Source organism: Petromyzon marinus, chromosome 11 (assembly GCF_048934315.1).
Source record: "Petromyzon marinus isolate PM22_M1 ecotype Great Lakes invasive population chromosome 11, UKy_Petmar_22M1.pri1.0, whole genome shotgun sequence".
Classification (NCBI taxonomy): domain Eukaryota; kingdom Metazoa; phylum Chordata; class Hyperoartia; order Petromyzontiformes; family Petromyzontidae; genus Petromyzon; species Petromyzon marinus.
The window spans coordinates 7,069,833-7,083,292 of record NC_133677.1 but is presented as its reverse complement, the minus strand read 5'-3'; the positions used below and the strand labels follow the sequence as shown (position 1 = coordinate 7,083,292).

The following is a 13,460-nucleotide window of genomic DNA, read 5'->3' as shown; positions in this document are numbered from 1 at the left end:
CCTTAATCCCATAGAAAATCTGTGGAGGGAGCTGAAGGTTCGAGTTGCCAGACGTCAGCCGTGAAACCTTAATGACTTGGAGAAGCTCTGCAAAGAGGAGTGGGACAAAATCCCTCCTGAGATGTGTGTAAACCTGGTGGCCAACTAAAAGAAACGTCTGACCTCTGTGATTGCCAACAAGGGTTTTGCCACCAAGTACTAAGTCATGTTTTGCAGAGGAGGTCAAATACTTATTTCCCTCATTAAAATGCAAATCAATTTATAACATTTTTTACATGCGTTTTTCTGGATTTTTTTGTTGTTATTCTGTCTCTCACTGTTCAAATAAACCTACCATTAAAATTATAGACTGATCATTTCTTTGTCAGTGGGCGAACGTACAAAATCAGCAGGGGATCAAATACTTTTTTTCCCTCACTGTATGCGGTCGGAGATAGATAGGATGAGGGCACTGCAATAATAACAATGCATATATTGCAGTACATGATACCGGGAGTGACCAATAAAGGAAAACAATTTTGTTTAGGAAAGTGGTAAGTTAATTAACTAACGCGAATAAAAACAGGATAATTTTGTAACCCAGAGGTACAATGGTTCTCCCTCTCTCTGTACGTTGAACTTCTTTCGCATCATATATCGCCAACCTCCCAATGATTTGATAAATTATCTCAATTCAGCGTTCACAAGTTGATTCAGGAATGTACACAAGTTGACCGTTTGATGATCGCACAAGTGGCTTGCAGTGTTTAACTCGGACTGACCACACGCAACTTCCTCGAAGCAGTGAATCTCCTTCACCGAATGGCGTGGGCCACTGCTCTTGCACAGCGCACAACCATATACGAATCAACAGGACGGGGCGACGAATCGACGGCTCTAGCGCGCATGAGGAGAGAGAAGGGGGGGGGGCAGTCGGCCAAGGGGAGGCGGTGATGTGTGCCAGGCGTGGGCAGCTGGGAAGAGGCTTTCACGATCGCTTCACACGGAGGGGCGGCGGGCCGCAGACGGTCACGGCCACACACAGAGAGTGGAGGCACGTGGGGGGCCCTGCTCTGATACGCTTATCTGGTGCCAAACGGCGGCCGCATTACCTCATGCTCGCTATTTGGAAGCGCGAGTGTGTGTGTGTGTATTGTGTGTGTGTATATTGTGTGTGCGCGTGCGTATATGTGTGTGCGCGCCGAGTCTGTGTGTAAGTGTGCGCGCGCGCGCCCGTGGCGTGTCGGTTAACCCAGTGCTGGGCCTCCCCTAGGTCGACTCAGCCTCAAATGAGTACCTGGTGCGGTGTGTAAATATTGCTACTGGGGAGACAAAGGCGGCCGGGCATGGTGCTGCCCACCCCCCTCGTGTGCCTTGCCGCCCTTCATAGGTACTCGCTACCAGCATTTGCCCCAAAAGACTGTGAAGGCAATACGGGGTATCTTTGGCTTTGTTGCGCGCACCTAGCCAGAGAGCCTGCTCGCTTCTTTCAACTCACCCCTCCATCACACATGCTTACAATTGCGCATGCATCATTTGTGCCGGTTCAGAAAATAATTTTCTGCTCAGAGAGCCTTGCCACAGTGTAAATAATCGCCCGCAGAGTTCTGTCATTAAGGGCTACTTTGACTCCCACCTCTCTCACCCTCTATTTCTTTCTAATACAAACAGACCGTGCGACATAATTTATTTGTCTGCACTGGCCCTGTGCAGTTATTAAAAGCGTGCGCATAAATCTATCTCTACCTTTGTAGAAAATGTGACCATATGTATCATAACGGTCGCAATTCCATTACATTCATTACGAGTGTTCAACTGAGCTTGTTTTATAAACGTCATATGAGTGTGAAGCTATTCGATGTATTTTCGCTTATTTTTTTCTCAAAGATCATTCACGACTTGACGTACATTTGTTTTCACGGTTTCTCTCCGTCCTTTCAGTTGAGGGCTCTCGACATTTCCCCGCGTCCGTCAATGATCCTTCCTGATGTTTATTTTCCAATTAATATTCACGCGGCGCGGGAGGCAACGGTTGAGCAGCAGTAAAACACGTCCGCGGATGGGGGATATATGACCACAACACCTGACCCAGCGGTATATATCGCAAGATATACTGGCTTGTAAAGCACGTGAATCACATTTTTTAGGGTTTTTCAAAGAATCATAATTTCAAAGAAGGATCAAGAATGGCCTTCAGGCTGTGTCCTTTCTGACCTTGCAGAAGTGCATTGTCTTAGCAGTGGAATGCACTGCAGAGGCTGTGCTCTTGCTCACAATTGCTTAATCACTGCCACGCAGATAACCTTTGTAGGCTGCTGGGGCGAGGGCTACTACCGAACACCTATTAAGGCCCTGCCGTGCATTTTCAGGTTGCTTTGCCGCGTGTCGTCGGGCGTCACGTCCGAGGAGTCGCTCCGCGTTACGGGTGGGGGGCGAGATAACGTAGAGCGACACGCAGTTACAGCCCAACGCACGTCGAAGCACAACCCGTGGAAAAAAAACGCACGCGACACAATTCGGCTGGGACAGGTACGCAAGGTCTCCCCGCCCCAACCCCGCCACCTCCGTTATTGAAGTTGATGAACCGTGCCAAGCACTGCCCATTTTCAGGCCGAGTGGAGCCTGAGGGAGACGAGATGTCAATTTTTGTTCCAACTGTCTTCCACCACCGTGGCTGGGAACCGAAGCCTGCTGGGGACGCGGGTGCACTTGTGAGAACAAACCGCACCGACTTTCACCAAATATAGACAACGACCACGTTCACACGCACTTGCTCACTCCCCCCAGTTTTGAGAGGGGGTGGTGGTGGTGGTGGTGGGCGGGGGGAAACAACCACACTAAAACACTTCTCTGGGCAAAAAAAAAAACCACCCAGATTCTTTCGTTCGTAGTCGGAGTTTGCGGGCAGCTAGCGGCTGTTTACTTTAGTTCTGCTGGGGCCGGCCGCAGGACGTTTGTTTCTGCTCAGTGTTCCACGCACACACGCCATCTTGAATCTCCTGGTCAAGACGCCATCGCTCCTGTTTATTTTAAGTGTGGCGAGCATCCGATGCCAGACGTCACGTTTTTTTTACTCCCCCCCTCCACCCCACTTCACCGTGGCATTCCTATCCTCGACTTTCCCACGACTTTCTTATTTTAACATCCGGCAAAGGGTTTTATTTTAAAACCTGCCAGCCGCACAGCAAGTGGCTCCAATGGCCTACAGATGTGCTGACCAGCTCCTTTTGCTTGTTTGTAAATAATTCTCGAACGAGCGGTGCATATTCGAGCCAATTTGAAGTACGTGAAGAAGCGACGGAATTCTACGGATTATAAGATGCCCCCTTTTCTCCCCTGTATTCGAAAGCAAAAGCAGAGGAGGTGTGTCTCATAGTCTGGAGAAACACATCGGTGTTCCAGAAGATGTGTTTCAAATTCCGTAGCAATATGTCACTACGCAGAGAAGAGAAAACACCACCAGCCATTTAAAATCTCTTCCACAAGACGCCTCTCCCTTATTTTAAAGCGGCGCGTTCAAAATCGACTTCTGAGAGACGGCTCTCCATGGCAGTAGCATATTCTCCGGATCATAATAAATATATATTTAATATATATATTTTTTAAAACTATTTACAAAAATACCGCAAATGCTGGGGTGCTTCTTACTCCCCGCATCATCTTATAATCTGAAGAATATGGTACGGCCACAGGAAGAAGAAAACAAACCATGAGGCTTTTTGCGTTGCTGTGCAGTAGCAATCATAGGAGCAGTAGCGAAGGGATACGCGCGACAGTGCCGCAGACACTCGGCCGCCGTTCCTCGCGCGCGCGGCCAATTGACAGCGCGTTCAAAGCGCCGACGTTTACAGCTCCCTGAATCATGGCCCGTCGAGTGCCTTGAAGACAACGATATAATTATACGGTGACAAAAAAAAAAGTAACAAAAAATTTGGTACGATTGATTGGGAACCCCGCACCCTAAATAATTAATCACGCAAACGGCGCGGCGTGATTATAAGTACCCTGACGTCACGGTGTGTACGTGCGGCGGAGAATATAAAATAGCATCATGGGCAAAGGGATAGCGTAAATTAATTTGAGTTCTGGCATGATGCCCTGTATCGAATGAAGCGTTTCCCCTCCCCGTCGAATGCCCGGAGATTTCTACGGGTGCTCCGGATTTCTCCTGCATGTAAACACTCATTCATTGGTCGATAACGCCTTGATATATAGAGAAACGTAGAGCTTGGGTAATTGTCGGTGCTGGCTCATCAATTGGCTGCCTTCCTCCTCGCACCTCTGAGTCATTCTCTCTCCAAGGGACTCAGAGAATACTATGCGGCACGTTACAAATTGAAATAGTTATAAATGGGCTCACTTTGATTAGTCTGCTTGGAACCCTGTCCAACATGTTTCCGGAACACAGAGAGGCCGGGCTTATTAAATATCTGCAATGATGTATGTCATAATTAATTTAGATATAAAAACGCTGCAGCAGATTTCCCTGCAGGGATAATCACGCTCGGCTAAGTTGGCAAAGATGCTGGTGGCTTGGGGATAAGGGGGGCGGGGGAGCAAGGTGGACTGTACATTGTGCTTTTTAATGCAAAGAACTCCTAAAAAGTTGGCATAATAATTGCTAACACGCACCTGAATATGAAACACAGGCAATATAATGTGCTTCAAAAAAAATCTCCGGTGCAGAGCGCCAGAAAAGCGACTTCTAAGGGATATGTTCTAGGACGCATTTCCCCCCCCCTCCCCTCACAAAACGGTACATCCTGTGAGCTATACATTGCACCGATGCTTTCAATCGAAAAGAAAGCAAAGACTCCTACATCGATGAGGGTGAGGGCTTCGTGATAACCACCAGCACCACCGCCGCGGGAGACAGTTTGACGACCGAGTGCGAGTGTTCCCGAGTGAATTGATGCACCGGCGAAAATGTGCAAAGCACGGATAACACCGGAGCGCCCTCCCCCTACCTTGCTCCCCCATGGACACACGGCCTCCCAGACGGGGACACAGGAGAGACGCGAAGGTAAAAGGGGCAGCCCAACTATTGCCTGCTCTTAAGCCACCGTTGGCAGATAGGCCGTCGCTCGAGGAAGCTTCAGAGACACTCTAGAGGGTATTTTGGTCTACTCTTCCACACTGACCAGGCGTCTTGGGGACACGGAGACGGAAGCAATACACCCACTGATGGACTGGCCAAAATAATGTATGTGTGTTGATCTTCTTCCAAAACTGTACGTAGCCAACTACTAATCGGAGGTGCGGGGAAGGACAACAAACTAAACACAAAAAGCAGCTCTAAAGAAATGAGTTTTCAATTTAGTATAAGAAAACAAAGCTCCAGTGACTTCCTAATATCGGAAGGAAGAGCGTTCCAGACGGCAGCTTAAGCGCATCTGAAAGCTCACGATGCAGTGGCTTCCTTTGTTCGACGCTCAGCGAAAAGCCGCTGCTGCGAGGATGACCGGAGTTTGCGTGATGGTTTACGCTCCTTGACGAGGATGTGATCAAGTTGTCCACTTTGGAGGCAACTATTCTCCAACCACCCTCGACGGTTCCTTGCTTCGAATAAATCAAAATACTGCATTCAAGCTCCGATATGACCTCGGACAGAACAACCAATGGTCATGTTTTGATGGCGGAAGGCGTGAATCCGACTGCCTCTTCTCAAACATGTCCATGTTCCGTCTGGAGGCCCACTTCAAACGCTCAGATTTCCAACAACTTCTGCAAGGGCACCGCAGGAAAAAAAGGGAATGTTTAGGCTTTGACTGAGCCACTCGATTAGATGTGCGGTTGTGTCGGGAGTGGGAGTTGTGACGGAGTGGGTGCTGCTGGTGAGGAGGATGACGTGGGGGGGGGGGGGGGGGGTTAAAAGCCACAGATGCGGTCTCGGGAGACGTTCATCTGGTGGGCTGTCAAGTGCCCTGGGACCTCACAGCTGTTGGGGACCCCGCGTGTTGGTTTTACAAGGCAGAGCGTTGTTCGGCAGGACAAGGAGCCACATTCATTCATCCTCACCCCGGCGTCACAGCTGATTCTGGATGACGGACAATAGACTTGGGCTGTCGAAGGTATACGCCGCAGACTTTACAGCCACGAGCTATTATTAACCCGTTTATTTGCCTCTAGGGGTAATTTGGAGGCACTCACGTTATTTCCATTCACCAGTTACTGTAAAATCGGATGCACTCTGCCTGCGTGCTCTTCACATGTAGCACATCTAGGTTGCATTCATTTTTCCAAGCATGTCCAATGCAATATATATTTTTTTAATTATAATAATGATATACAGCCCTCTGTCAATCTACCATTGTACATGCTGTGTGAATGGTGGGGATTGTTTGACCATTCTTCACCACTCTGGTCAACGTGGGTTGGTGAAGGTTGGACCAATGGCGAGTTCACATATCACTCGCCGCCGATTTTAGTCGTTGCTGTGAATCGAACTCGGGTCACTGGGGCTCAACGCCGCCACCCCAAAGTTTTTATATATTTACAATTATTGAGCGTGGGGCAAAAAAAAACGTCAGCAACTGATAAGCTTTATTTTGGGGACACTTGGCAAAGTAGAAATCTGGCTGGAGGCACCTGTCCCTGGTAATGGATAATCAAGGGCCTTTCAACATGACATCTGCTGACATGGGGAGGCTGCTTAAGGTACAGAACCCAGTGGCGTTGATACCCAGACCCCATGCATCCATCTGCCCAAGGATTAAGCTGACAATGACTCGTGCACTTTTGCAGCCGAAAGATTAGAAATGCAACTCTGAGATTTCACCGGTAAAAAAATATTCACTGCCAATTTTTCGGAAAAATAAGTAAATGAGTATTACATGTGTGAAAGAACTCTCTCTCCGTCAGTCGGCTCATTACTGAGTGTCCATGATCTATCTGCAATTTTGAGTTTTGCTTTAACGTTGGTATAACTGTCCTCCCCGTTAAATCCACAAAACTATGCATATAAACTTAGTCTGTCTACATCATCAACAGTTTCCACAGGTTTCCCCCCATCACACCTACAGCTGTGTCCAAAATACTTGAGTTCCATCTCGTGTGTGATCGAACAATGGCCGTATATATACCGTATATAAATATACCGTATATATATTTTTAAAAATCCGCTTTCAAGCTGCGCATGCAGCGCAGAGTTCGTGCTTTGAACCTTGCCGGCTCAAATGGGCAGAAACGAAAGCTGGCTCTGCGGGACAAATCACCTTCCGTCGAACACCACACCTGCCTAATCGGACCCGTTTTCAATGGGACAAATATGGTCGGATTAAAGAGGTGGCGATGACCAAGTGTCGCTGCATGGAAGCAGAGCGGGCGACGGGGATGAAGTTACGCAGCCCTCGCCGCTATCGCTCGGCTCGCCCTTAAATGTCTCTTGGTCAACGGTGGCTTTTCTCCGCCTCGCGTAATCACGCCACATTGCAGAGAGCCTCTGATACGCGACACTTGGCCATGATGTAAGTGTTTGTGCGATTCCAGTTTGGGCCAACATGGCTCGCGTGACGATCCTGCCATTTGTGTTACTTTACGTTTTTTTTATTTTTAAAAAAACATAATCAGAAGCAATTTTTTCACTTCTGATGCAAAGCGTGGCTTCGAGCCCATGATTTGGATACTCCCACAACTTTAAAAAAAATCTTCCCCAATCGGTCATGGGTGTGAGCGTATGTGTAAACAAAACATTGTTGTGCACATCTAAGCAAATGTGTGCGAATGCAGGTCTAGATGGGAAATATATCATGGGGCAATCTAGACACTGCGGTCATTACACAATTATATAAAACACCTGCAAGGATATAGCCATACAGATGCTCAACATTACAGGGACGGCTTGAGTGTTCCTGTTGTTCAAATTATATCTTGCTATTCTTGGTTCTTTCGGTGAAGTCACGTAGAAGGGAAACAATAAAATAATAAAAAATATAAAACAATAAAATTATCACGACGTTTCGACTGCAACACAAGCAATCATCATCAGGTGTGAAAACCACGGCAAGAAAATTTGAAAAAAGGTGGCGGTTTTTTTAACGTTAAAAAAACCCGCCACCTTTTTTTTCGCAGACAACCAGCAAATTGTCACAATTCGGGTTCGCAATTCGAATCAACGAATCAGTTCCTTTTTTTGGCTCGTTTGTAAAGTTCGTTGGCTTCTTTGTTTCAGAAAATAGTCCGTAACCGATTACCATATGCACAAGTCAATGCAGTGTTTATCATGAGCACGAGACTCGATTTTCCAATGGACAAAGTCCACGGGTCGTTTCAACCCCAGTGAATCCACTTTGCTTCATCAAAACGCACGACACCCAGATCGGCCATTTGCTTCATCAAAACGCACGTCACCCAGATCGGCCGCCAACAGCCATCCTTAGCCACGTGTGTAGGTTGAACTTTTTTTCGTACCACACGTAGCCAACCGTGCTCGTCCAAACAAGCCTCTTATCCTAGCACAGCGCATTTGCCGCGGGTCACCACCACCACCACCACCACCGCCGCTCCCGTCTGTGCACAAAACACGCGCCGAGAACGCCGCGGCTACGAAGCGACCGCGCGTGACCGCGGTGGGACAGTACTCACCGAGCAGCGTCACCTGCTGCGTGACTCCGTACACGTCGATGAGCGCCCACAGCGGGCCGGCGGCGTCGACCCCGCGCAGGAACGGCACGGCCTCGCCCGCGTCGACGCGGTAGAACGCGCGCCCGTCCGCCTCGGCCCAGAACTCGAGCGCGGAGCCGCGTCCCGCGCAGCTCTCGGGCAGCGCCTTGGCCCAGTAGCCCGGGCGCGCCGCCAGGTCGGGGCACGCGTAGCGAGGGATGCGCGCCGAGTCGAGCGTGCCGGGGTCCCGGCTCGTGAAGCCGAAGCGCAGCGCGCCGCTCCAGCCGGGCGCCGTCGCCGTGAAGCGCAGGCGCACGCGCTCGCACGGCCGCAGCGGCCGGTGGCCGAAGGCGACGCCGTGGCAGAAGCTGTGGCGCCGGGTGGCGCGCGTCCGCCCGCCGTCCAGCGTCACGTTGCGACCCTTCGCGCGCGGGTGGAAAAGCAGCTGACCGTACGGCGCCAGGGTGCCGCCCGAGGAGGAGGCGACGGCCGACGCGGCCGCCGCGGCCGCCGCGGCAGAAGAGGCGGACGAGGAGGTGGCCGTGACCGCCGACGCCGGGTGCTGCTGGGAGCCGCGCTTGCGCACGGGACGCACGGCCGTGTCGCAGCACAGCGCGTCGGGGGACAGCACCATAGAGCGGTGGCCGGAGTCTGCACGTGCACGCAATCGGGAGGGAAGGCACGCGAAGCGAGCGGTGCGAGGGTTAGTGGGTGTCACGGTGGTGAGATGTTAACTACCTCGCCCGATATACAGGTCATGGGTTCGATCCCGACTCTGATGCCTGTATATTTGTAGTCTGAATGTTCTCCTAGTGGTCACGTGGATTTTTTTCTCTGGGCATTCCACATTTAGAAACGTGCGTTTAGAGTATTTGGCTGCTATAAATTTCCACGTGATAAGCCACTTCGTTGGGCTATCATTTGAGACCAGGTAGCTTCTAAAAAAGAGCTATACAGCTCAGTGGGCCTTACCTGGCAAAATAAAATTTGCGATTGTTTGACGGAGGCATTCCAGCGTTTTTGCATTGCACGCCCCAATGTCCCGTGTTCTGTCTCAGCCATTGTAAGATTTGCTCGTGAGCAGCACGTTCTGCGGGTGAGGTGACGTGCCACCCACATTACCCTCGTCAGACATTCACCAGTCACCTGACCCTCGCCCAGCATGCTCTAGGCCACTGTAAGTGGGAGAGTGCCCGGATACGCAGTGTTAAGACCCGTGAGCCACATTATTGAGTCAATATCAATAATATTTTGAAACGGTGACAACATTCACTAAAAATGCATAGTCTGAGCTTTAAAATGACTTCTCCTTCATTGACATTGGTGGAGTAGTCTGGGAGAAGTATGCAAATGTGTTACTCAAGTTTTTTAATAAAGTTGTTTTGCTTATGGTAATACAATTTTTATATGCAAGATGTGTTTGTATTATATTTGCATGAACGTTTCATTTAATTTGCATTTGCACAAATTTTTAGGACCATCTCTAAAAATGTAATGTAAAAGATCTTTCTCAATTAGAATAAAAGCTCGCGTAAAATTCCTAAGTTAAAGATCCTCCGCATAGCCTAAACAGACTTTTGGAACAAGTTTAATTCGCGAGGGGGTGGGTGGCCAGCAACACACCCTTTGCCCCCCCAGTTGGCGATATTTACTCACCAAACCAGGTACTTATTCGAGGTTGAGTCGACCTAGAGGAGGCCCAGGACCGGTTCAGATATTCGTCACCGATGTTGGCTGTGAACGGGAATAAATTTCGGGCCTCCAGGTTCGTAGCGCAGCGCTCTAAACGCAAAACTACCGTTCCTTCTCCACACACGTAGAACCCATAAAACACGCATGAGCTAAAAAAAAGCTCCTCAATGCTAAACCAATGTTATGTGTGTACCTACAGAGGAGGCACAATGCGTAATGATGAAGCACAGATATACCCACTCATCCAATAATCGTCTTTACCAACGTCACCTCACATCGGCTGCCACAACCACAAATGCAGCTCGGGCCCCAGCTGGCACAACGTTTGCTCCACAATTTTTTTTGTTAAGCGCGATGTAAAAATGAAAGGGCTGGGTTTAAAAAAATAATAAATAAATGGAGCTCCCATCTTTAACGCGAGCTCCTCTCGAGCTCTGATCACAGCACTTAAGTCTTCCCCACTGACAACAACAATTCCGCAGAAAACGCTTGCAGCGACGTTTTGTCGTGCCGGGCTACTCGCTGTCGAGACGCATTGCAACGCGGGTCGACGTCTGTCAAGATCATTTCTCGGGCTGACTCCCTCGCACGTGGACCGTGTCTCTGCATTATTGATGCCTGAAGGCGGAAATGCTAAACTGGGGTGACGGCACTGAGCTTCTGATCTCAGAGAGAAGTATCGTCTCCCGAGGCGTGCAGACGGTTGTGTGTGGGGGGCGGGGGGGTGCATTTCTCTTTCCTGCGCACGCAAGGATCGTCTGGTGAAAGTAACTCGACTGCTGATGTTGGCGGAAAGGAGGTCCCCAGATTGGATAGGTCCCGTTTCCCCAGGTAACACTGTGTACGTGCGGAAATACGCGTGCGTGGAAGTTTCGAGGGGTATTAGGGGCCGTCCATAAATGACGTCACGCACCTGGGGGGGGGGAGGGGGGTCAGACATTTGTGACGATGTGTGACGAGGGGGGGGGGGTTTGAGAAATTGTGACGTCACATCAAAATGCGCAACTTTAAATACATATAGACAACACGTTCTACTTAATTAAATCGACTTTTTAATACATGTTTCTCCTACAGCATCAGAGTGCTGCGCCACATTAAATACGCACTACAATGACAATAGTTTAAACCGATTTGAAGCATGTTTTATTTGGGGGGGGGGCAGAGCTTTGTGACGTCATATTTGAGGGGGGGGGTCTGACTTTTTGTGACGCCGTGTGACGAGGGGGGGGGGGGTCAAAAATCGTCTAAAATCGCATGACGTCATTTATGGACGGCCCCTTACGTTAATAATTATCGCACCGCATTGTGCTTAAGTGTCCTACCTACGATGGCGGCCCTCAATGTATTACATTTCCCGAGGACAACAATGTCGCCAAGTACAAGGTGATCATCAAGCTCTCGTACATTATAAAATCATTATAATTAGAAAGCAGTTTGATCTTGGCTTATTTTAACTACACAATGCGTACATGTTGCAGTCTTTTTGTACGTTTCGAAATTCATGTAGTCACACCGATGTGACAAAAATAAATGTCTTGTAAAGGTATTGTCCATTTTTTTTAAATTATAATTAGACAGTGGTTATTAACTCCGCCAATAACGCTATACACACACTCGCACTTGGCAGCGCGAACATTTAAACCCACACGTGCCCGCCGTAGCATCATCGTATTGAGATGTTCACCAGCATCTCGGCTGAGATTTTTTTTTTAATGCTAATGCTCGGCGCTGTTCAAGATCACTCAAGCTTTTTTTCATGTTTTTTTTAATAAACACACTTTATCTTTAACGTAATCCCACAATTCAACCATACCATTCGGGCTACCGTCCAATTATGAATTATTTCATGAACAATATCTTTCAAGGACACCCTGTAGATGAATTGCGCTGCAAAGGCAACCTCATGGTTTTGCTGCCCGTGTGACTTAAGCGTTGCTCATTTTAATGAATCTCTAAATAAACTGGTGGTGAAGCGACAGCGTAGTGGCGAGCAGCGCAGTGCGCTATGAACCCGGCAAGCTGAGTTCAATTACCGGTTACGGGTGACATCAGTGGCGAGTTGTATCTCAACCAGTAGAGGTCTACACTCGTCAGCAACCCACACTGATCAGCGCGGTAAAGTATGGTCAAATGACAACCATAACTGAGACTCTGGGGGGGGGGGGCCTTCATCCAGCAGTGGAATGACAAAGGGCTGTAATTTGTAATGCAGCATATTGTTATTCTTTGGGTCTTTCGTTAAAGTCACGTAGATAGGTTCAAATAAAAAAAAAGATTTTTTTTTCATTTTTTTATTTATTTGAACCTATCTACGTGACTTCACCGAAGGAGCCAAAGAATATTAATTCCTGCAGTCACGAAATGTTTAAGTCAAGATTCAGCATATTGTTGTATGCCTTATTTACATAGTGTAGACAGAGTGTTCCCATTCCAAATAAAGGTGACTAACTCGAGTGCGTAAATTCACTCATGACCTCAGTCGGAAGCATTTTCCAGCGGGGGGGGGGGGGGGGGAGAATTGTGGAATTGCTTTTGATATTTTTCCACAATCGTGGGTATTTTGTGATGAGCACAATATTAGTCACGTGGCCACGAGGAGATAAGGCTTCAAGGGAACATCATCAATCTCATGCTCATAACCTTGCCGGCACGGAACTCTAACCCTCACACGAACTCTAACCCTCGCCAGAACTCTAACCCTCACACGAACTCTAACCCTCGCCAGAACTCTAACCCTCACACGAACTCTAACCCTAGCCCAAACTCTAACCCTCACACGAACTCTAACCCTCACAGGAACTCTAACCCTCACCCGAACTCTAACCCTCGCCCGAACTCTAACCCTCACACGAACTCTAACCCTCACACGAACTCTAACCCTCACACGAACTCTAACCCTCACACGAACTCTAACCCTCACACGAACTCTAACCCTCACACGAACTCTAACCCTCGCCAGAACTCTAACCCTCACACGAACTCTAACCCTCGCCAGAACTCTAACCCTCGCCAGAACTCTAACCCTAGCCCGAATTCTAACCCTCACACGAACTCTAACCCTCACACGAACTCTAACCCTCACACGAACTCTAACCCTAGCCCGAACTCTAACCCTCACACGAACTCTAACCCTAGCCCGAACTCTAACCCTCGCCAGAACTCTAACCCTCGCCAGAACTCTAACCCTC

At 48.8% G+C, this 13,460-nt stretch overlaps 1 protein-coding gene across 3 annotated transcripts in view; it reads right to left on the bottom strand.

The window, feature by feature from the left end:
- The window catches only part of LOC116941281 (E3 ubiquitin-protein ligase NEURL1B), an 87,641-nt gene that overhangs the window by 21,156 nt on the left and 53,025 nt on the right, over positions 1–13,460 (bottom strand). For all 3 annotated transcript variants that reach the window (XM_032952165.2, XM_032952166.2, XM_032952167.2), the window contains one exon: positions 8,563–9,231. In XM_032952165.2, coding sequence (XP_032808056.1) covers positions 8,563–9,231 — 669 coding nt within the window. The remainder of the gene's footprint in view (positions 1–8,562; positions 9,232–13,460) is intronic.